The 24,848-nt window shown below is 47.0% G+C and overlaps 4 protein-coding genes across 4 annotated transcripts; 2 read left to right on the top strand and 2 right to left on the bottom strand.

Moving 5' to 3' along the window:
- Nucleotides 1–1,778: 1,778 nt before the first annotated feature.
- H6S33_007152 (uncharacterized protein) lies at nt 1,779–3,264 on the bottom strand (the record flags this gene model as incomplete). The annotated part of the gene is made up of 3 exons (XM_044838502.1): nt 1,779–1,799; nt 1,876–1,974; nt 2,056–3,264. 3 exons carry the CDS (start codon nt 3,262–3,264, stop codon nt 1,779–1,781), a joined length of 1,329 nt encoding a protein of 442 aa, XP_044689316.1.
- Nucleotides 3,265–6,643: 3,379 nt separating this feature from the next.
- Nucleotides 6,644–7,461, bottom strand: H6S33_007151 (uncharacterized protein; the record flags this gene model as incomplete). The annotated part of the gene is made up of 3 exons (XM_044838501.1): nt 6,644–7,053; nt 7,131–7,178; nt 7,257–7,461. The coding sequence occupies 3 exons, from the start codon at nt 7,459–7,461 to the stop codon at nt 6,644–6,646; spliced, it is 663 nt and encodes a 220-aa protein (XP_044689315.1).
- A 2,491-nt stretch (nt 7,462–9,952) lies between these two features.
- On the top strand, nt 9,953–12,658 carry H6S33_007150 (uncharacterized protein; the record flags this gene model as incomplete). The annotated part of the gene is made up of 6 exons (XM_044838500.1): nt 9,953–10,479; nt 10,590–10,830; nt 10,893–10,952; nt 11,052–11,327; nt 11,393–11,603; nt 11,655–12,658. The coding sequence occupies 6 exons, from the start codon at nt 9,953–9,955 to the stop codon at nt 12,656–12,658; spliced, it is 2,319 nt and encodes a 772-aa protein (XP_044689314.1).
- A 1,247-nt stretch (nt 12,659–13,905) lies between these two features.
- Nucleotides 13,906–14,553, top strand: H6S33_007149 (uncharacterized protein; the record flags this gene model as incomplete). Its single annotated transcript, XM_044838499.1, has 1 exon — nt 13,906–14,553. One exon carries the CDS (start codon nt 13,906–13,908, stop codon nt 14,551–14,553), a length of 648 nt encoding a protein of 215 aa, XP_044689313.1.
- Nucleotides 14,554–24,848: the final 10,295 nt, after the last annotated feature.

The following is a 24,848-nucleotide window of genomic DNA, read 5'->3' as shown; positions in this document are numbered from 1 at the left end:
ATGAGCTGCGACGAAGGATTCTTTTCCGATAAAGCGCGATGTGGTCCGTAGCCGGCGGGTGGGGTGCCTCCGATCGAGAATCTCTATGCTCTGTCTCGATCCTTTTTTTGCTCTGTGTCCTTACAAACTACTCGCTTTCTTTCCGTATTCTATTTCCGAGCACTGCGCTCTCCCTGATCTATCCAGAGTCTCTGGAGTACTCTTTAGTTTTCATAAAAATATCGATGAGGTTCTACCATCTGACTGATTATGCTCGCTGGTGATTCATGAATACGGTGATAACACCAGACGAGACGAGACAAAACTGACGGTAGTCTTCTCGCGGTGCTGTGTAAACGTTCACCAGGGTTAGGGTTATTTCAGTGTACTTTTGATTTATTTTTTTTTATTTTGTTTAATTCATTAATTTACTTTCGATTGATTGATTATTGATAACTTCATTAATTGAATGTACTTTCAAGAAAATGCTGGCAAAAAGTCAATTTCATGTCCTGTGGCATGTTGGATCTCAACACCAAATAAAAATTATTTCCAGACGGTGACAGGGCCGTCCTCTGATTCTTGTGTATCATGGATATCTCACCCACGCAGAAGGAGGGAACATGTGGTTTTGGTAAATGTCAGTTTGGTATTTGATCGGCCGGTGATGAGCCCTTCGTTGCGGCCGCGGGACTAATCCTGCTAGGGAGAGTGGGGGTTTGTGACTCCGGGAGTGTGATTTGTCTCTTCCCCGAGGTATTGCGGCGCGCGGTGTGAATATTGTCAATACTGGGAACGTATATCTTGACGTTCCCCTGGTTACGGTGAGAGCTGGTCGTTGTTTCCCGTGGCCAAAGACTTCGTGGAACCGTCCTCATTTTCATGGTTGCCAAGACATGCCGTTCTCCATCTTCTCCTTGCCGTGACAATAAGTGTAGTGTATTGTGTATTCGTCAACATTAGATCACATAACGGCAACAGACCAGAGCTTTATATCTGCTTCTTCGTAAGAGGGTTATCGGATTGAAAAATCTATTAAAATATGGACTGCCTATCCCACAGGTACCGATTCAATGCATTTGCACCACCGATCACTCGCTTCACCATTTCTCACTCGCACCGGGATCCCGTTCCCTTTTTCGCTAAAGTTAAAGTCCCCCGCCGCCTGAGTAGGAGGACTGTTGTTTCCGATGCAAGCCAGTATAAGCGGGGATCTCCCACGCTCGCTCTGAGTCCCAACGGGTAACTACGGCTTTTAGGACCGGTTCATCGAATGTCACTTGGTCTTGGCGGGTGAATAGTTTCGTAACACACTAGCTAGTATAGGGTTAGTCATCACGTGGCGCAGCTGGAGGCGGCGCAGTGAGGAGACGTAAGTCAGGACTAGCTGGGAGAACGTTCTCATGAGGGACGTCTCGTTAAGACCTAGCGAGTATAAGACGGAGGGCTGTCTCTCTCTCTCTCTCACCCTCGCTCTTCTCCTCATCATCCATACAAGTACTTATCATCTACGTTTCTCCCTTATTTCATTTCCAACTCACGTGTTTCTGGCTTTACCGCTGGTTATCGCTTCCTTGATGATCGCTGAGATGGGGCTGGAATCTGGCTGGGTCAGGCAGCAGGAGTAGGAGTCGCTACGGAAGTGATGCGGTATGTGGCTATACGATTTCTACTCTCCCATACATGTTGTTTGCAGTCTGCATTATGTGTACCATGACCTCACGATTCCCTCCCCTCAACTCTACCGCCCAACTATACCCCCTATCGCCCATCCCCCGCACACCCCCGGAATTACCCCGTCACCCCCGAAACACCTTCACCTATAACCACCACATTAGCCCTCTCCTCCCCCCCAAAAAAAAAATAAAAAAAAAGCTGATAGCACAGAAAACTCACCGCCGCCTCCACCACCGCGCCACAGCGTCCCACTGGACAGCTCACAACCGGCCATTTTCCAGCCGGCCCGCCACCGACGCGCTCGGACACTACACATTCCTATCACCGCCGTCAGCATACTAACCTACTACTCCTCCTTTGCTCCTCCTGCTCGACGTGGTGGATCCCCGGGGGACTTACGGAACAGAGCACGAGATGCCCACACGGCCGAAACACACTGTCAGCAGGTCGTTCGTAGCATATCACACACTCCCCTCCTACTCCACCCCCAGCCCTTGCTCCGGCGCCCGAACTACCTGCCAGGTGGAGGGCTCGTAGCCCAGTAAGCGCCCTCTCTACCCTCCCCCACGCCGCACGGCTCGCACCAGCCGCGAGGTCAGCGGCCAGGGTTTCCAGCAGTGCAGCGGTGGTTTGGAGCGTCGGTTCCGGTTCCGCTTCCGGCTCTGGCTCGGGCTCTGGCTTTGTGGCAGGCTCCGGATCTGCCTTGGGTGTTGGACGCCTGTGCCCACTCGCCACCGACAGCCAGGTCAAAACCCCCGGATCACTCCACGGCGGCGGTCGCGGGTCCTGCCACTGTGTCACTCTTCTTTCTTGCGGGATGCTGACAGGGAGCTCCGATGTGAGGTCCAGCGGGACGGGGGAGGGCATCCGCGTGAAGAAGCCGTCAGACATACCAATATCCGGGACGCCCATCGGCCCAAGCATGCTCGGCAGCGGAAGTCTTCCTGGGCCCTCTGGGTACGTGGAGAAGAGATCATTGTATGTCTCTTCCGAGGACAGGGCCTGAGTCCGTCGTTCCATCCCCGGTGATGGTCTTCTCCTGTGGTTCAGTATGGGTAGTGTGGTCCATGAAAAATCCGGCGACGGCATGCGCGTCATGATGCTATCAGAATCATCCAGCGACGGCGACCGCACCCGCACCCGCACCCCCTCCTCCTCCTCCTCATCCCACGGCGCCGTCGAGGACACCCTCCTCTGGTCGTGCGGGGCTGTGGCTGCGACCAGCTGTAGTAGGTCAGTCGACGGCGTGGCGCTCCGCCGTCGGCGGATCGGGGTACGTGTTGGGCTGTGCTGGCGTGTATTCCTGCGGCGGGGGCGTGGGCGTGGCGGCGGCGGTGGTGTTGGGGACCTCCTCCATATTGGCGGGGAGGGTGAGCGGTCGACGGGCGAGACGTACCTGAACAGCGGCGAGTACCGGTCGGTTGGGGACTCGTAGTCGAACGGGGAGGGCTCTCGGGCGGGCTGCGACGGGCCGGGATGGTGCGTGTCGGTGTCGCGGGGGTTGGTGGGTGGGGACTCGACCCGCCATGCGGTGTGGATAGTCGGCTGCGGCGGGTGGTACGGGTTGATGGTGAGCGCGAAGGGGGACGTGTGGTGCGGCGTTGGCATTGTAGTCGACGGCGGGGGAGGTTGATGATGGGCAGTGCGGTGCGTTGCGTAGATTGGGGATTGCGGATTGTGGGCGCCTTGTGGGTTAGGGGTGGGAAGTGTGCAGTGGTCGGTGGGTTAGGGTTGCATGTGTCAAGGATGCCAAGAGACTGACGGGTGCTGCCGAGAGGTGTGGTCGACTTATCACCGAATCGTGCCTTCTTGCTGCTTCGACTGAATAAATGTTTGTGCTCTCGGTACCCCTTGTCAACGGTTTTTGTTTGGAGCTTTAATTACGCAAACTTGGGAGTCATTTCGAGTTCGGGGGATAGCCCAGCCTGCTCTGCTATGAGCCGTGTAGTTCGTTCCGAATCCTTCGATTTGCAGATCACCTGTATGCATGTATCTTTGAGAGCTCTCTAGCGATATCAGTTAGAGAAAAGTACTTTCCCCGAAATACAAACATTTAAAGTAAGTACACCCTACTTATTCTGTAACTTAGACAAAGGATGTATGTTCATATCGGATGGTGAAACCGAGTGAGATTCCATGCCTCGGCGCGCGCATTGAGCTCAGTGAATTAAATGGGCACCCTGAATCGTTTTTTTGCTTTTAATTACAGAACGTCTCCTGGAATGACATTAAATGATTCGTTTTGGAATGCTGGTTTAGTGGGAAACGAATTAATTGATCGGAGCGTTTAAGCTCGCTCGCCCTCTTCTATTAAAAGAAAAATGCTAAGAAACAAATCTACAGCCCAGAGAGCAGATCTGGCTATGGTAGAATGAAAGAGGAAGGTTTCAACCTCTAGCGAAGGTAATCCTCTTGATCCCGTTGATCCTGATTTTCAGGAGTTCGATAGGCGAAGTGAATCTCAACCCCGTTATTAGAGTGGGGCTGATAGAAATGATGGTTCTAGGAGCACTATACCATAATCCGCAAGTCGTCGTTCCCCTTCACCCGCTATTACGTGCTTGGCTTAATCGAGTAGAAGAAATCCTTTCGCTCTCAACCCGCGGCTAGTGATGAGGGACAAAGCGGTAGGATTAAGAGATTTTCTCACACGGGTGATGAGGTAGGTAATTGATATTCAAATATACTATTTTTTCAAGAGATAAACGTAGATAGTTGGTAAATGGTTTACAATCGAGACTGGGACAAGTTGAGTTTGAATTGTCTGTTGCGACTGAAAATCAACTATCAGAATCGCATTCAAGAAAGCAAGCAGCGAGACACGAGTACAATAAGGAACAGACTTTGATCATGAGTGTAAATGTTATAAGAGTACGAGTTGAAGCACTGGATGATTCTGATGAAACACTGAGTTTTGAGGGTAGTGAAGGGCATCTTTTATCTATCGGTCCGCATAGACTTCAGAGACCAGCTAGGTCCACGAAGAGGTGAAGGATAAGAAGGACAAATAGTAGCGGCTTAACTGAGAATGAAGTGAACGAAGCAGGTCCCTAAGAGGCAGCATCAGCTATAGCCACCCGCTTCCTCAAGCTACGCCTTCCATTCAGTTAAGATTCCGGCGTCCAGCGCGACCTTGGGGTGTTATCCCTTCTGATTCTCCATACGTGGTTAACCCTCCCTCAGTTCCCGACTCTCGACGTCCCGCCGTATTTCTGTAAATCAGAAGAGCAAGCCGCGAAAGCGGCCAATAGAATCTTGAGAGTTTAGCGTAGGAAATAGAAGGTTGGAAAAGGGTTCTGTTGTCGTTGCAGGAGGATATAAAGACCATAAGAGACCAGGTTGGGATTAACGGTTCGGCACAACACATACAAGGGCTTTGTGAGAATTCCAGATATATTATTTTTTTTTTTTCGTTTGTTTTTTCAACGAAAGCAAGTAAACCACTATCTCCATTTTCTCAGATAATCTTTTAAAAGCGGTGAGGCACAATTGAAAAAATGTGGAGGTTTCTGAGCCATAGATACAAATATGAATATTTGTCATGATTACCGTTACCCTGTATTGATTCCCAACAACTGTATCAACAAGTTGCTTTGTCGGTTTGAAGTCTGATGCTGTCCATAACCGGATTGTATCTCCTAAACCTCATTTTACACATTCATAACAGGTAGATCTATAGAAATTGCCTTATTGAAACTCTTCTCCTCCGCTATCATTTCCTCAATAATATGAGACTAAGGTGATAAGCAGGACACTAAACAACGAATAGGCTGAGTCTCCGTAGATATAAGAGCTTGGTGCATAAAGCTGACAAAAGTCTAAAAGGCCATTTGCATGTAAGAGAACATTGTCATTCCGTCTCCAATCTCAAACAAAGAGGTGGTAAATCAACATAAATATCTGTTGATTTAACAGCTCAATACTTGACTGCGTGCATATGTTTATAACCATTATACACCTGGCGCTGCCAACCCGTTCGACGGCGATTCTGATGAACCCCCAGAACTCTGTTCAACGATGCCCCCTTTTCATGTATTTTCCGAGCAAACAAAGGTAACCGAGCCTCTGATAAATGACCAGAACTAAAGTCATCAAGAAGGCACCCCCAGTTGTCTATAATAAACCTTTTGATCCAGTTTGTATCCTCACAAATTGTATTATAGGCATAACCGAAAATGAATTCCATTGTGCGCAGACTCATTAGCCGAACGAGTCGAGAGCAAAGATGAAAGAAGGCTTTCTCCGTTGTCATAGGTACACGGGACGGTGTTTGAAATTTCTCGGGAATGTCGAGGAGAGTACATATCGAATAAAAGCTATTAGTTTACAAAGAATAATTAAAACTATTACTATAATTAAAACATTCCGTAACGATATCATAGGAAGTAAACCTGGTAAAGTGCAAAAACCCATCATCCAATATAATTTTGACAGGTCAATTCTTACCCGGGGCTCCTTGAAAAAGCAAAACTTTGTGTTAAGTAGAGTAATATAGCCTCGGGTTCTGTATTTTGTAGCAAAGACGACATGATAGTACGGCTACTATAGGGCAAAGAAAGGGGCAGTTGTCGAAGGCGGTTGCAAAAGACAACCTATTTTATTCTAGCATGTGCCGTGACCATCCCTTTCCCGCATATTCTTTTCTTAGCATTTTTTTTCCTTACTAAACGCCGGGCGAGCTCAAAGGGGCTATTCATTCCTACATGCATGCAAACACGGTAGGCGCGAGTTCACGTTCAAAGTAAAGTAATCCCAATATGAATAGGATCGCCTGAGGTATAAATAGAAGAGTCGATAAAAAGAACGTGGAGACATACATATAAACAACTAAAAAGCTCTGAATCCCTCCTCAGAACTTCAATATTCAGCTAATTCTCATATCCCCCCCAACCCGTGTTCCTCCCAACCCCCAACTCATGACCCCAGCACATCTGCTCCCTCCCCAGCAACGCCCTAACTCCCCCAAAAAAACCCACCTCCAGTCCGCCTACGGCAGCGCGTCAATATCAATCCCACGAAACTGCACCAGCTGCAAAAACGTCTCATAATACAACGCATGCCCCCTACTCGCGTCCGAAAGAAACGCAAACAATCCCTGCCTTGCATCCGCCAACCTCAAGTGCCGTCCCCTGGCGATGTTTCTAAACGAGGCAAAATGGGGCGCCGCCGCACCTGGCAACGGATCCACCCGCAGCGACACCTTGTTGAGCAGCGCGATCATCTCGTCTCTGGCCCGCTGGAATGGGCCCGATTGGAGAGTCCCGGCGGGTGCCCCGGCCCTGCGCGGCACGAGGTGCAGCACGATAGCTCTGAGCCCGTCATCTAGGTCCTTGAGGGCGTGCTCACCGAGGTTCGCGACGTCGCCGGCACTCACGAGCCCGAGGTAGACGCCGCGGCCTGCCGGGGGAGGGGAGGGGAGGGGTTAGTGACGGGATCGGGACGGAAGGGAGTTGCGCTGGCTGGTGACTACTAACCTACTGTGTTTGGGCCGCGGACGAGGGACCGGCACTGACAGTTGCAGTCTTTGCAATTAACGAAGGTTGATTAGAATACGTGAATTTAACTGACCCAACGAGGATGGGAGGGAAGGGGGGCTTTACTTCCCGGGTATGCCGGTGGGTGGGGACCGTTAGGAGGCAGGCGTTCCTGCTCGATGTCGATGTGTGGGGTGGGGATGGGCCATTCGCGATCGCCTTTGCCCTGAACGATGTCCAAGAGCTCCTCGGTCTGGCCCCCCAGCAGTATGATCTTGAGTGTCAGTTCGGCGATCTGGTCGCGGAGCGCATTGACGTTGTCGGAGTCCATTCTCGGATGTGGGGTGTAGTGGTGCGTGGGTTAGAGGCTCGGAGAGGTACTGGAGACTTGGGGTTTGGATGTGGGTGGTTCAACGACGGGGTTTGGGGGGATCTTTAAACCAGGTTTGTGGAGTACAAAGGCTCGAAAAGACGAGCCAATGTCTCAGCAGTCCGAAGGGTATTGCCCGGTGGGATGAGTGTGCAGCATGATACACTGTAGTCACAGAATGGGGTGCAGATACGAAAGGTCCGCATTAAACCTATGGCGTCTTTTCTGGCAAGTTAAAAGGTCTACTCGATGGAAATTATGTTCAGAGAGCTTCATTAATCCTCTGGGATCGGCGTGCCATTTATAGCACAATTTTCACTCACTAGTGCTAGTGACAGTGACAGTTAAGCTCACATTAAAACCAGTAGTAAATATTCCTGGATGTGTTATTATATGCAGCAGTTAATCTGGACAGTAGAACTTCTAAGTCGCCACCGTTGCAACACAAAAAAAGGATTTACTCAACTTGCCCGATGACCTTGATCAATGGAAACCCAGTTAATAGCCGTGCTCTCACATTTGTACGTTTCATACCTTTACAATGACCTCTGTGAGCTGCATTGAAAACACCATAACCACTACCTCCGGCTAGTAGACGCTCTGAAGCGACACAGGAGTGAGATTTGGCCGAATTTTGCCAAGACCCCATATAAATTCGAGGTCTTGGCATATTGTCTGAGAACAATCGAACGAAATGCTCTACCACCCATGCTGCAATGATTATTTTTGGAATTTAATACTCCTAGATGGTTCTCCTAACTGTTAAGTTATCTTTTACTGATTGGTATAAGTTATATCTTAAAATGGTGGGTTCTGGGGCTATTTGAAAATGGCTGGGTTTGGCGTTCTTTGGTGTGGTTTTGCTTCGCAACGGTGATTTACGTCCAGGCATTTACATAGAAAGAGGTGCATGCTCTGACGGCAGAATCGAAGCTCAATTGACTGACGCCGCCGCAGTCAGTCCAGTTGCATGTCGTCTTCTGGTCCTGGTCCTGGTCGCGGTCTTGTTTTTCTTTTTTCGGTCTCGGCATAAGAGGTCTATGTAGTACATAGTACTGTTTTGGCTTATGCGACTGCGGATGGACTACCTAATGGTGCCATCCCGCGCTGATATTGACCTCCATTATTCGTAAGGAATAATTCTGAAGACTGGTATTCTGAGCATTTGACGGCGTGTTCTTAAAAGCACTTAAAAAGTAATATATGATACGCACTAGTGTGTTTTTGCCAACGACCCTGAGAGGTGTTACCCAAGACCACCCTACACGCATTAGGGGGACCTTGCCCTGTATGGTATGAGGAATACTCGCAAAGAATAATTTTAAGGATTGGTATTCTAAGTATTTGACGGCGTATTCTTAAGCACGGAATCCAAAAAGTGATATCTGATACGCATCCTGCATGCACCAAAGTCTTGCATATTGACGTCCAAACACTGCGTATGGTTGCCTTATCCCTTCGTCTGTCAATGCTGCCCTTGGAGCGGTGAGACATGCAGATTCCCCGCCTTCCGTTCTTAGGAGGTATACGCGGTGGCTCAGTAACTTCGCCACAGTAAAGCCACAAAGGCGAAGTGACTTAGCCACTGCTTCGACCTCTCGTATCTGGAAGGCGGGCAATCTGCATGTCTCACCGCTCCAAGGGAAGAGAGAAAACGAGATCAGTTAGTAAAGCCGCACCGGATTTTCTGTTTCTTGGGGTGACGGCAATTAGCTAACAGACGAAGGGATACCCTTACTGAGGCGCCGCGAATATTCTCAAATACTGCTGTCAGGGAACAAAATTGTGACTCAGTGTTGTTTGGAACCAGGTCAAATTATCGTCTATAACAACTTCGGTATTTGAACCTATTCGGGCCTTTGCGCAATCTAAGTTCTGGTGACCTGATTGGCGCCGTTTCTCCCATCAACCAATCGATCATACAAGTTCAGCTCTGTCTGCGCAAAAGGCCTATTGTCAAACCCCACCTTACCCCGCACTTATGCAAAGTAATCTATCCCCGGTGATGCGAAAGGTATGGAACTCCGATCAGTGTCCCGATCTGTGCGCAAGCGTTCCTAAAGCAGTTCTTTCGGCATCAACTATGTCTCAAACGAAAATAATGATAACCTACTTATGTATTCTAGACCATGACGTGTCTCCCTGTCCAGGAAGCTGAGAGCTTGGGGGAAGACGTTTTGCCGGTCCCTTTCTTACTGAGGAGGTGTTAATAATACTCATATCAATCTTAATACCTCCCAGCTATTAACGGATAGGTATCAAGCTCATCTGTCCAGATTAATAATTGATAGATTTGCACCCCATGTAGGTACCTCTCTAGACCGTATGAAGTTACACTTACTATACTTGTAGGGGGACCGAACCCCACAGACCACTGCCACATATGTGGCGCAAACGACAAGATGTCAAGCATTTAAGGGTAATCTCCCGTAGTTCCTTTCGTCACTCCGTCATGCCTCTCACACTACTCCTGATGGAACAACGTCAACCAAAAACCATGGCCTCTCCGCCGTCACAAGTCCGTGAATTTTTAAATTCATTGACCGGCCGCCCCTCTAAATCCCGTTCCCCTTCTCCTGTTCCGACGTCTTCCTCAGCTACATCCGATTCAATCTCTCCAGTTTTGACTGCTTCCTCGTCTGCGCTTCCGGTGGCTATCCCCCGCGCGGCTGCCCCAGGCACTGTGTTCAGAGTGACTTCCATTCCCATCGGCACAACCATCAGTGACCTACACGATACCCTCTCAAACTTCCCAACACTGAAGCCTAACCTGACCGCTTTGTGCCCTTCCCCCGATAGTCGTTACCTAACAGCCCTCATACATTTCTCCTCCCCTCCACCAGTGCTCACCACTTTGAAGCATGGCGGTACCCACGCTCTCAAGCTTGTAAGCACCGGCCGCCGAATTTCTATCGACCGTGACTTTTACGGCTTGACACAGCTTTATCCCACCCCCGAGGACTCCCCTATCCGTGCTGAGTGCGTCATCCGTTCCTACTACCCCCCCCCCCTTCCCCCAAAACCGAACCCCCCAGCGTGTCCAAGCCATAACCCCAAGATAAGATATGTTAACGCCCATTGAAATATAGCGTCATCGCTGTTTGCGGGCTGAACGGCCATGCCTATGATTCCTGGGCTGGTGAGGTTGACAGTGACGGCGATCGGGTAATGTGGCTACGTCACTTCCTACCAGAGGACGTTCCGGGGTGCAGGACGATGATCTATGGGTATGACAGTAATCTTTCCCCCGATACTCAGGGAATACACACGATCTCCGATTACAGGGACTCCTTTCTCGAGGAGGTGACGAACGCAAGAAGGACGGAGGAGGTGGGTATGCTCCGTTACCAGTTGAACATCGTGGGCAAATGGGATGCTGATAGAAGCATTAGGAAAAGGAGAGAGAACTGGTGTTTATCGGGCATGGTTTTGGAGGAATCATCATTGCTCAGGTTTGTGGTGGTTGTCGGCGGATTACCGGTCGAGTTGGCGGGACCGTCTGAAGAAGGGTACATGCTGACAACTAATCGTGGGGGCGGTTGGGATGGTAGGCGCTTGTGAAGGCAAAAGAGAGCGAGTATAGCCACGGCTCCTTATTCCGTCGCACGCGAGCGACGATGTTTTTTGGAACACCCCACCGTGGTTTCTTGGTGGACGATATTTTGGCGATGGTCAACGGGTCAACCCGCTTAGCCCTCGTGAAGTCGCTTGAGGAAGGGAGTGAAGAACTAGCGACTGAGTTGAATAAGTTCATTACATCTGCCGCGGGCCATGGAATGCGCATAGTGAGCTTCAAAGAGACTCAGCAGACGCGTAAGTTGCAGCAGGTGCGTATACGCTCCCGAGCGTACGTGTGTCTATACAGGGAGTGCCAGTTCTGACTATGAAGCAGGGAGCGGATGGCCGGTGGACAAAAAGCGGGCCAGCTTTCACTGCGGTGGAGGCAGGGTCTGCGATTTTGGTGCTTCCGGAGACGATAGAAACCACCCTGCCAGCAGCAGGAAATCATTCAACAATGGTAAAATTCAAGAGCCAAAACGAGACCGCCTATCAAAGCGTAATCAACCGTCTCGAAGTTTGGTTAAAGGACTCAACGCAGACTGGTATTCTCTATTCCTTTATACCACACAGTTCGTCACTGACGCTGGAAATAGCTCCGAGTCCGCAAAAGGCTGTTACAGCTTACAAGGCGGTGAAGGATGGAAACGCTGCGGGCCTTGAACATGCACTGAAGCAGGCCCGTGTTAAAGTTGATGAGCTGCAGCGAGGCACTACACTGCTACATCTTGCTGTTGCAAATGGGTATAAGGAGTGTATTCATATCCTGCTCACCCATGGAGCAACGGTAGACATTCCAGATGTGGACGGGAATACTCCGCTGCATTTAGCTGTTCGAAAAGGGTATGAATGGGTATGGGCTATCGATATGCTTATCGATGAGGGTGCGGATATCACCACAATGTGTGCGGGGTTGTCGGTGCTTCATATTGCAGCGCAGAGCGGGAACGAGAAGATGGTGGCATGCCTGCTAGATCGAAAGGTGGATATTGGGACGGTGACCGCAGACGGAGGCGGCTTTACAGCATTGCATCTTGCTTCAATGGGGGGGCATGTTAATGTGGCTAAGCTGCTGCTTGACCGTGGGGCGGGTCTGAATTCGGTCGGAGAGGATGGGGATACCCCGTTACATTCGGCAGCATGGGAGGGGCAGGAGAGCGTTGCAAGTGTGCTCTTAGACAAGGGGGCTGATATGAGCATTACCAGCAATAATGGGTGTACACCATTCCACTTCGCGGCGTTTAGAGGGCATCTAGGGATGTTGAAGCTTTTGATGCTCCGTGGGGTGAACATTGAGGCAACTGATGTGTCACAGCGGACGGCCCTACATATTGCGGCGCATGGGGGTCACTTACACGTGGTCACGTTTCTCCTTAATGCTAAGATGGATATGTCTGCAACTAGCATCAACAAGCATACAGCTCTCCATACAGCAGCGACGTCTGGGCGGAAAGATGTGGTTCAGTTCCTACTTGAGAAGGGAGCTGATGTCACAGCAATTGACATTAATAATAATACACCTTTTGATCTGGCAGTGGCTGGTGGACATGACGGGGTGATGGAGGTCCTCTCTGCGAGAACGTCATTGACTGAAGGCTAAATTTCGTGTGGAAAATCGATCGGGTCCCTACTTTTATACTTTTATTTCAGCGTATAACGATATTCAAGGCCTCTGCCTGCCCATTTACAGGATAGCTCAACCTGTCGTGATAGGAGAGGCAATGTGAATGGTGTAGGTTATTTCCCAGGATATTTCTATTCTGCTGTAGATCAAGTAAGGAATGTTGTTTGCATTATATTAAGACCTAGAATGTCGATTTGATACCGTTGGCCAGGGTGTCGGAAAATGATGCACATTTTTTGATATTTCAATCATGAGAGAATCAATCTCCACACAGGTCTATCTTGAGGTCAATTAAAGTGTGCGGATCCCAGCTTTCACAACGAAAAAATAAATATAAATCGTCTGTCACCAATACTTCCTAGGTTTTTACTACTAGTTTTCGCTATCTAATAGTGACTTTGTTATGGCTCATCCACGAAGGCAGTTTATTCACAGGGTTTGGTGAATGAACTAGTTCACCCAAGAAGTGAGATATATATCGGAATGTTTCAGCTCAGTCAGGAAAATTTCAGTCCACTCACGAAGTCAGTGGTAAACTGATGAGGAACAAGGTCCGACCGTGATTGCTTACACTCAAAGAGAAACTCCCAGACACCGGAGGAGTACGCTGTAACTGATCCCACCTAGCTTATATCATTGTCTTCGAAGAGTCGAAATATATTCAATTTTAAAGTCAGCTCATAAGGACACAAATATCTTTATCCATAATAATCAATACTTGAATGAACTGGCTCACCCACAAAACTTCCCGAGTGAACTGTCCTCATGAATGAGCCGGAATAAACATCCTGGGTACATACCAAAAAAGGATATAGATTCGCTGCGTTGTTCACAAAATTATGATAGAAACCATCAGGACGTTACAGCGACAATTTGCAAAACTCCTAGGAGAGCAGGCGGCATTCTTGCATTCCAAGCAACGGAGAAATACAAGAAACCAAGCTCCTGAGCAGGAAATCAAAAGTAACAGAAAAGAAACCAGGACAGGGCGCGAGAATAGAAACATGGCAGAAGTACAAGTTAAAGGCGAACCCAGGAGCGCAGTTAGGGAAGTCCACGGACCAGGAATATCAAGAGGATCTGTAACAGGATCAAACCTGATGCCACTAGGCTCCTACCCAACCAATAAAACCGACAAAGGGACGGAAAGCGGGAAGGACTAGAGGATTGCTGGAGAGGAGAGGAGGAAAAACCCGGTGGAGAGATTCACGGAAAGAAGAGAGATGATGAGGAAAAAGGAGATTATTGTTGATATAAAGCCGGAGCAACTCGACCAGCTAAATAGCCAAACAACATCAGCAGATGAATTCATCGAGAGTCTTGGGCTGAACGAAAACCAAATTGCAAAGGCTGTGATTATCAGTGATGACAAAAGAAAACCCAAATCCTTGCGAGTAACCTTTAAGTCTAAGGAGGTGGCTGACAGCGCACTTAAAGGGGACTCGGTCAAAGATGAGGTTAAAGATTTGGTCATGATCTCACAGAAATCGAAAGATTGGGCTGGGGTGGTAGTTTATAGAGTAAGTACTGAGTGGAACGACAAACTATCAGAGCTTAAAGAGCATATCCAGCAAGAAAACGGAGTGATGCTAAGCAGGACCCCACACTGGCTCACTAGAGAGGATACAAAGAAAAGAGGCACATTGGACATAGTTATCCACGTTGCCACAAGACAAATTAGCGAAAGCCTGCTGGCAAAAGATGTAAAGTTAACGGACGGGTATACCTATAATGCGAAGGATGTTAAGGAATACCGCACAAGAGAATATGTTCCAAAGGCAGTAATGAGAGAAATCCAGTGTACCACATGTTGTCGTTTTGGTCACCTGTATATGAACTGCGCAGCAAGGGGGACCAACGGCGTAAGATGAGGTATTTGCGGAAACAGTGGTAATAGAACAGATCAACACAAATGCCTCAAAGAAACCTGCAATTCACGAGGCTGGTGCAGAGCACACAAACAGTTTCTAAAGTATGCAAATTATGAAGATCTGTATGGAGCGCAATCGAAGTGGTGCGGGGAGAGAGACAAGTAGTTGAGGAAGACAACAGGGCTGGCAGTAGAACCCACGAGGAACAGCAATGGAGCATTCAGTGTACACGAAAAGTCCACTACCGGGGCCAATGCCTAGAGAATTTATAATTCTACAGCTTAACTGCAACGAATCTATCAACGATATGCATGGGCTGATGGAGAGTGATAAGGGTGTGGATATTATTGCAATTCAGGAACTACACATAGGGAATATTAGAGCGAAGAATATGATGGAGGGTGCGGTGGAGCTAGAGAATGCAGAAATTACTGTTGGGAACAGTAATTTTGATATTATATACAGACCAAGACGAGAAGGCAATAAAAGCATTGTAATATGGATGGTGCGAAGAAATAAGGGAATCAAGTACGCAGTAAGAGATGATCTTTGGACGGACTGCATCAGCAAACCTGCAGCCTTCACCAGATGCCCGGGGTGCTCAGGGCGGTCAGGGTGCTCGGTAGGTAAACTACCTCTCCAGAGATACGGCAAGCACTCCTGGCAAGTTCTGGCATACAGTTGTCCGCTTCAGTGTACACTAGTCTGCCCAACCCACTGTGACACCTAATCCTAACACTGGGCGCAACCTAAACATTAGTCCAGTCGCCAGAGAATGTCAGTTGCTCGCTGGTATATCCTGGATGCTCCTGGAGTACTCCTGACTGCTCCAGCGGGCCCTGGGATAGAATGATCGCTCTGACCCCTCCTGACGTTGCTGGATCGAGTGCTTTGAAACCTAGCTCATGCCTGACTTACCGATTCCTCTATGTCAGCGCCCCATTCTGTCCAGGCATACACCTCTCTGCCGTACCGGCCTCTGGTATTTACAATTCCCCAATGAGATTACCAAAACATCAGACGCACGACAATTTCTACTGACTCCAGAGCACCCGCGACTTTACTTTTAGAATTTGTGTATTCAATACCGTGATCATCCGCCTAATACTAAATTCAATACACCATTTAATACCCTAACTAACCCTAATACAATATACGGAAAAGAACAAATCCCCCACTATCTCCCTTAGCACTCGGAATTGGTCTACACATCCTGCCCCCCACCCTCTTCATAATCCCCCGCTATAGATAATTGCGACTCCTATTCTTCCTGGTCCCCCTACTGTTCGGTGTCAATGCCATGAAGTTGGGCATTAATGACTTCGTCCTGCGGAATATCGGCACCAACCTGACCTCCTGGAGCACTCGTCAGTTTTCTCCGAGCATTTCAGAATACAGCAAGATCTGCAGCCAGAGCTTCATGATTCTCACTAAAACCCTTCTCCAGTATTACCTCAATAGTTACCCCCCTTATATCTCATATCTATTAAGGTTAGCATTTAGAATACCAATCGCATTACCGGCATCTAGAAGTATTATACTATTTCTCGAAGGTTATCTTTGATTACCTTCAAGGTTGCCTCCTCGTTCTGTTTGCTTCTCCTCTTCTAAGTATTTCTCATCCTATTGAACGTTTCTACTTGAGTTTGAATGTCAGCTCGGCAATCCCGTATAGCTCTAGGAGCATCCGCCATTGCTTCCAAGTTACTCACCATATCAATGAGAGCATCAGGCCATACTTACTCACAACATTCTCATTCTGCGACTGAAAATTATCAGGCTTCAAGTAACTCCCTCTTGACTACGCCTGAATACCGTGCCAGATCGCCATCGATATCAAACAAATAAGGGTAGGGGTTATCCGCTCTAGAAATCTAACGGGGCGGGGTTCAATAACAAGGATGTGGGTAGGTACCGAAGCAAGAATTGACTAGGATATGTTCTAAGATGAGGACAGGGGACCGAGCTGAATACCGATCGAAATAGAATAGAATTTTACTAACAAACAGAATGAAGACGTTGCGTAAAGAAGAAAGAAGGAAAATACCAATAACAGAAACAAAGCCTCAAATATAAACCCCAAAGAATAACCCAATAACTAATCCTCGCCACCACACTTAAACAAATATCGAACGAAAATAATAACATCCCACAGCCGATCCCGATCCTTTTCCCTACAACCTAACCCGAAGCGCCTAGCGCTTACTGTATCATCTGAACACTTTCCTAACATATCCAACCTAACCGAAGCCATCCTGATCCTTCACCTAACAATCCGATTCCGTGGCGTTCTCATCGACAGGGCAGGTGGGGGGGGTCGAGCCATGACAAGAAATTTGGGATCCAATATCCCTCCCATTCATACTCTATTAAAGTATTTAAAATACACTATATCGATGATTTCCGGAGCCAGGAAGCGCAGTTGGTTGGTCTAGAATCTGTCGGCAGTTATCACGTGCACTGTCTGGGAATCCATCATACCTTGTAATACTATTGAGGGCTCAAGAAACGATCATTCTTCAAAAGACATTCTACTTAAACCGCCCTTACCTCAGGACCGACAAGATTTCCAAGCCCATATATCGTAAAGTCCACCAGGTACCCTTTTACCTCATACGTAAAGTAGGAAAGGACACGGAAATGCAGACTTTTGACCCATCATTCTCAATTATGTTTTCAGAGCACTCGTAATCCCTTTTGGGGTCACTCAACTATTTAATAACGACCTCATCAAGGTCTACTCTGCACCCCACTCGGCGACTTGCAGTTGCCCACATGCTCACTACCAGTACCGACAATCTTGCTGCAGGTGGAAAAGGCTCATGTAGAAGAGTATGCCCCCCGATTAACACGCTTCACTCCTTATCAATTCTCTGAGCCTTCACTAACAGGATATTTGCACTCCCAGAGTTAGGAACCATAAACCTCTGAGTTAATTGGCTCAAAGAAATGTCCCCAGTGTTCTCAAAGACGTGTTGAGTATCCTCCAGAATACTAACCTCACTTTTCAAAATCAAAATACCATCACTTTCCGGCATCGGAAAACTCTCATCCTCCTCCCTATATGAGGGAAGGTACGCAATTTCTTAGACTCTTTGCGATCTACCTTGACCGTGAAGTTCACTTGAAGGAACCCGACGACTGCTCACAGATTTCTTGCCAATTACCTCGTTAGGCGGTGAAGAACGATATGCCCGGTAAGTGGCGGACGACTCCCCGTATCGAGAGCGTATCGATGAAAAATTGATATAACATGTAGATGAGGTATACTCATGAGGATAAACAGGTGCAGAGGACCTAGACCATAAGAGTGTTAGGGGTGCTCTCTGGGGGGCCCGAAGTGCTCCCTGGGATGCATTCTGGCTAGGTGCTGGAGAGGCAGATGAAGATGCAAATAGGCATTTGGCAGTGACAAAGATTTAATAGAGTGCTGGGGAGCTTCTCTACCGGTCGGAGGACTACGAAGAATGATCAGAAAATCTTATCCGATATCCATTGTACTCATTCAACTCAGAATGTGAGTTGAGAATGGGACGTTATCTTATACTGTCGAAGGCCTCACAAGCAAATATCAACAGTTTCTTTCTACACGCTCCGTCAAGCAGTCACGAATGCTCTTATAGGACTGGGTGAGGTTTTATAAAATGGTTGAAGGAAATGAATGACATATTGGGAAAGGTGAGCTGGCATCATTCAGAAGTAGATATTTGGGGAGAGAAAATCTCTTACTATTACCGGGATCCAATGGTAATTATGCAATATCTTCTATGCTAACGGGCCTTTCGGGAGTCATTGGTGTACGCGCTAGTGGTAGAGCATAATGAATCTGGCGAGAGAATGTACGGGGAAATATATACAGGAGATTGATCATGGGAGACGCATGTCCGGTAAGCGTCACAAGTGCACTATGAGCAATCGCTATTGCTTTCTGGACAGAATACCTTACCGGAGGGGTCGATTGTGGTACCAATTATATGCGTGTCTGATGGCACACATATGACAAATTTTAGTGGAGATAAGAAAGCCTGGCCAATCTATCTTACCATCGGGAACATCAAGTCATCGGTCCGGAACAAGCCCACCGGGCATTCATTAATTCTCCTAGGGCTAATGCCAGTCCCATCTAAGCTCGAGAAAAACTCACTCGCTAATTCCGCTTTACAACGTCAGAGTCAAATGGCACTGTATCGCGCCCTTGGGAACATCTTTCAGAGTATTCGGGAGTGCTATCAGGAAGGAGAGCTAATCGCATACACCGATGGGTATGAATGTCTATACTTTCTGGTGCTGTCGGGTTGGACCGCTGATCAATCTGAGCATGCAAACTTACAAAATATTAGTATTAGTTCTTGTCCAAAATAGGAGATGGAATTTCACAGTCTTGGCAGCATTCGTCAGAGCCTTATGCGCGATCACAAAGAGTACTGGGAGAGGGTAAAGCTGTTCAGGGAGAACCTGGGAAACTTCGGACTAGTGGAATACATTGTCGCGAGATCAGTAAACACAATCTTCAATATTTTCTGGAGTATGCCAAAGGTTAATCCATACGATCTCAACAAACTGGACATTCTGCACAACATCTACCTAGGGATGTTGATGCACTTGATGTAGTGGGTTCAGGCTTTCTTGAAGAAGCACAATCGATTGGAGGAATTTGACAAGGCTTGGGCCTCGATTGCGCCTTACGCTGGACTGGCAGTACCGAACAAAGCATATCGTGACACAACCCAATGGCAAGGGAAGGAGATGAGAAATCTGGGATGGGTCGTTCTTGGAGCACTTGCAGCTGCTTTGAGAAACCGGGGTTTGTGATTAGGGATGAATTCGCAAAGGCATTGAAATCTATAGGAGGCTTAATCGACTTTCAGTTAATGACGCAGTATGGGAGTCATACGATGAGCACACTGAATTCTATGGAGAACTACCTCGAAGATTTCTATTAGCACAAGGATATCTTTTTAGAATTCTGAGCATATAAGAGGACGGTTAAGGATGCGAGAAAATGGGACAAAAGCCTTATATGCCTTAGGCTCGCAGAGTGCTCAGCGAGGCTTAGAGGAGATTCGCGAGATATGAGAAAGGTCTCACTTCAACTTCATCAAATTGCACGTGTTATCACACTATTGGGAACATGTTGAGCGCTTTAGGAGCATTTCCCAATACTCTACGCACATCAGCGAACTCGCCCATATACGTCAGATAAAAGACGCATACGGAGCATCCAACAAGGTCGATGCTGCAATGCAGATACAGCGAAATCTCGTTATAGTGGTACGCGGCAGACCGGGTTTTGGTACCATTATAGTGAGCGTACCGGTTTAGAGAATGTCAATGATTAATTTCCGAAAAATACAGATGATCATAAAGATTCCTGTATGTCCCCTTCCTCAACACCCACTAAGTAGACCCTTTGCCTTCTTTCCCCTCCCCTACACCTGCTAAGTAGACCCTTCACGTTGCGTGAAAAATGCGGAAATTTTTTGTTGAGTTTCGTTGCGTAGAGCCTGGAGTCGCATTGATTCAGTATTGCGACGCATCTTTTGGAATGTGAGAACTGATCTGTTTCCTCCATCTTGAATTGGTTCTAATCTGTCTCCATGGAGTATATAGTAGGGCTCAAGCTTGCGAAGCTGTTCGATAGCCTATTGATGCATGATGATAGGCTCCTCTTGAACTTTCTCTTGCTCTTCTTCTAGTTTTTCTACTGGGTCAAGCGGACAGAATCTCTCCGGAGTATGGGCTTCAAGAGAGTCTGGGTTGTCATCTATATGTTCTTCCTTCGGATTGATGAACATGTTAAGGTCTGCCCCATGTTCAATAAAGTTCCGCTCCCTTAAGAAATTGATGTTGTCCTCAATTTCAGCTCGGATACACATCAGTTCCTCTACTATAATTTCCCCCTCAACTGCAGGCTACCACTCTTCAACAAAACCAGTACCTACTCCATCCGCCGTTGCCACTCTTACCTGTAAAGGTCAGTTCATGTCCGGATTCACTGTCTGGATCCGGGTTGCATTGACAGGGGATAGGAATGATGGCTCAAAATACTTGACGGTGCTTTTGGTAAACAGTTGAAAATCGTTGATGGTTTGAGATCGGTGTACCATACTTGTACACCCCACTGAATTGTTTGTAGGAGATTTACTTTTGGTAGATCATCATTGGATGCCAGTTTTTCTATCTCTGTTACAAGATAGCGGACATAATAGCGGCGAGTATATGATTTCCAAATATTAATGATCCCTTAGTCAAGGGGCTGCCAAAGGGAGGTTGTGTTAGGGGGAAGCCAAACAATACGAGTATTGGTTAATGCATTTTCTCCACCGATTTCTCTCACAGCTAATTCATATGCGGAGCAGTTGTCCATAAGAATGTCAACTCTATTACCTTGCATACATCGATCGAACCAAAGAAGATACTCTATCATAATATTATACTTCATGCAAGAAGTACTGTTATGGCGATAAAAAACTCCGAGATGTCTCCGGTCTACATGATTAAAACATCGTGGATTTCATACTTCCCAATAACCCCTGGCTTCTTCTTGTATGACCCAGTTCCTTTGACTGTTAATCCAATAGTAAACCAAAGTTTGTCCTTTTTGAAAACTTGTAGAACTTCAGTACAGAGCCGTCTGTCTAGCTGCATGCGGTAATAGTAACCTAATTCGTCAAAATTGTAGATATCTTGTAAGTTATACTCTCTGAGTATAACCCTGATTAGGTTCATTTCGTTTATGCCTAAAAGACAAGCACTAGTAATGGCGTCACCTGCTTCACCATCTTGAGCGTGTTCCCAAATGTTGTAGCTTTTCTTGAAAAGAACGAGTCAACTATCCGGAAACTAGGGTGCGACGTCGTCTGCATCAGATTCAAGTTAGTATAATTGCATAGCAGTAAAAATTTTACATCAACTTATATTAATTAATATATTACTTACCAAGGTACAAAACACTAAAGAAATGCATTTCTTTCTCTTTAAGAATGAGTCTCGTAATTACAGTTCTCTTCTTCATACTCTTGTGCCACTCGTACAACGCTTCATTCAGCCTAGCAAAACAACGGCTCAGCGCTTTTTGATATCTGGCCGGACCGGTGCTGGTTGTCCTGAGAGATCTGTGGAGTGTTTCACGACAATGTCACTATTGGTTGATTGGGAGATTATTTTTCAGTTGAATTTTATTTTGAACTACTCCGCAATATCCTTCCAGCTTGGCCGCTTGTTGAGGTGGGCATATTCATTATTGAGCCACTGGCATATCGTATGCTTCTCCGCCTCAGAAAACACTTGTCTCTTTCTCTTTAGAGGTGGCGGATAGAGGGGGCGCGCAGAACTTGAAGAGGGCGTCAGTAGGGACGATAATGTTGTTAGTGGAGAAAATACTGCCTACAATCACCAATGAGTTGGGTATTAGAAGGCTTCCTTTCAAATATTTCCGTATTTTAAACCTAACCCTATGCTCTCTATAATGGTATTACATCAAAATATATCCAACTATTTTACCGGTACTCTTATAGCGAACTTACCAGTCCAGCACACCAAAACTCAAGGGGACCGAAATCCCTGACCCTTACAGAGAGATTACCTTTATAACGAGTACCGCTATAGCGAGCTTTCATTGTACAGGACTATCGGGGGTTGGGATTGGCATTAGAGATTCGAATACTGAATCTGAAAGATATTGTTCTAGGTCCTGGAGCATTAACGACATCCTTTGGAGCTATTGAGATAACCTAGAGTTACTTGAGATTTTTAAAATCGAAGACCAGAAAGAAACTCCAAATGAACGATCCATATTGGAAGGATGGTTGCCTCTAATGCGTCTTTGCAACCCCTCTACGAAATCGGAAATACTTTTGAATATTACGGGTAGCCTGCAAATAAGTCATACAGCCTGATAAAGTAGTATACAGAGGATTCGGAATGCTCTCAAAGCTTTATCAGAAGATCTGAGAGTATTTTAGAGCACTGGATGGAGATGTTCACATGTTTGCAGATTCCGATATGAATCTTCCAAAGACCTGAGGTGTGCGAGGTTCACAATATTAGGTGCATGGGAAACGTGGCTTTTAGGAAAGTGAAAATAAGAGAGGATTGGGTATGGGTGTCGGTAGCATCCTTAGAGGAGTGGGCAGTGTTTCGAGGACAGTTACCAGGACATGTAGTGGCTTTGTTCAAGCTACGGAACAGTGGTAGGCAAGCACATAGACTATGTATAGTGAAGCTACTCGAAGCCAAAGATCGTGATATCGCTGATAGCTTACATGTGCCCCTGAAAGTTTGTAGGAGGAGGAGGAAGAGAATATGGGTAGTTAATATTCGGAGTATATTGGGAATGGCATATTTGTTTGAGGTGGAGACTGGTAATTAGTTGGTGAATACTAGGATAGATTTAGGTACATGGAATAACTTTAGTTGAATGCTTGTAAAGCCATGAGTGCATTCATGAGTGCTCTAGGATTGTTAGACTCAATTGGACTCTCTAATTTAAAATTCGTGTCGTTCTGCTATCTATGCCGATTAGAAAAAGAAGGTAAAGTTCCGGCCACTCAGTATTTGAGTCTGGCTATCCAGCAAGCTCGCTCCAGGAGGTCAATGCCAGTACATGTTTGCTGCTTATATATGGACATTGAGCTTGTCAGATGAGCTGTACCGTGGCCTCGACTTTAAGGCTAATTATGCCTTTCACGAATCGACAGAAACATAAACCTCCGTCAAAGGTTGGCTAGTCATGACTAGTATACAGGACAGTACCCGTATCAGTATCTAGCGACTGACCGTACAGTGGTATTGAGGATACCCACGTTAGATATCATTTGAGGGACTTGTGTCTTCCTACCCATTGAAGACGGTATATCAATAAAAGGAGGGTGAAGTGAGTGTTGCCTCACCTTGAGTGGGTATGACGAATGCCTCAGCTCTGTGAGTAATGGTGAGAGCTCTGGGAGCACTAATGAGAGTACTCAGGTGGGTATTCGTGGGAGCATTTGTGGAAGCATTCACGGCAGCATTCACGGCAGCATTAGCGGGAGGGTTCACTGTGCTGTGAGAAAATTCGCCATCCCATGAGAGCATTCGTCATGCTGTGAGAGCATTCAACAAAACTGTAATAGCATTGGGAAGTGCTCGCGTGATACTACTGACATAATCAAAAGAAGCAAAAGTTCCATAGGTGCTATGAGCGGGGTAACTCCATGCTATCGTCTCCGGAAGGTTAGGCGCTCCTGGGGCGGAGCGGGGTGCGAGCGGTGTACACTGGTGGTATCAGACTCGGTAGGTGCCGGGGTGCAGAATTCCCACCAGAATGAATGGGCTGTGCCATGGGTAATACCCGAGCTTGCTGATGAAGCCTCTTCTCTGCTCTAATCCACTTCACTCTATTCCAGAAATCTATCTTTCCACTTGCTTGTATCCGGTGTAACTCCTTCTCCAACTCTGTGAATATACTAACCGCTCTGGCGAGCGAGGCAGAGAGATGGTTTATGTCAACGAGAGTGGTGCCCTCGAGATAGAGGTTTTCATTTTCAATTAATTTTTTCTGAATCTTACTCAGTATATAACTAAAGTTGACTACTTCAGTATTGAGTCGTTTGATGATAGCTGGGGCATTCTTCATTGAAGATATAAGTTCATCTAAGATGAAAGTGACCTGTGCACCGACAACCAGTAAGCCTACCATGGCCGCTTCAACCTCCATGATCGATGAAATGCGGAAAAGTCCGCGGCCGGGAATGCTACTGGAAGGCGCAATAATATTCGCAGATTAAAATTCTTTTACGCACAGGTTGCAAGTTTACAACATTAATTAAATATACACGACGTGTGTCCAAGGGATGTAGGGATGACTGGCATGTGTTATTGATATGCCTGATGTTGATATTGATCTGGTTAGATTTCAGGACAGTTGATGTCTTACCCCGCACACAAATCTTCCTTGTGTAACTACACTTCAGGGCTAGGGCTACAATACCTTGCAGGCGTCGCAACGGGTGTACCGGGGTACGAAATTGGGTTTCACCCAACCCTACCCGGCTTAGAAAAATCTATATACCCAATGTACATAACTCAAGACATGGGTATTGTACCCGGGTAAACCCGCTTACTTAATATGTATGGTTTCAAAATCAAACTATGGTCCTAAGCATATGTAACTGTGTTTTGACAAAACAATATTCAAAATTATTTACAATGCATTTTTCAGATAACTCGGTCGACCGTGTTGGGGTCTTCCGCTTCCTCCGAACCTTTGTATACCTAATCTATCAACAATGTACCTCCATTTATTCTATCGTCCT

The sequence above is a fragment of the Morchella sextelata genome, assembly GCF_020137385.1.
Source record: "Morchella sextelata strain SCLS chromosome Unknown scls_22, whole genome shotgun sequence".
In the NCBI taxonomy this organism is placed as follows: Eukaryota; Fungi; Ascomycota; class Pezizomycetes; order Pezizales; family Morchellaceae; genus Morchella; species Morchella sextelata.
This window is presented reverse-complemented; position numbering and strand designations above follow the sequence as displayed.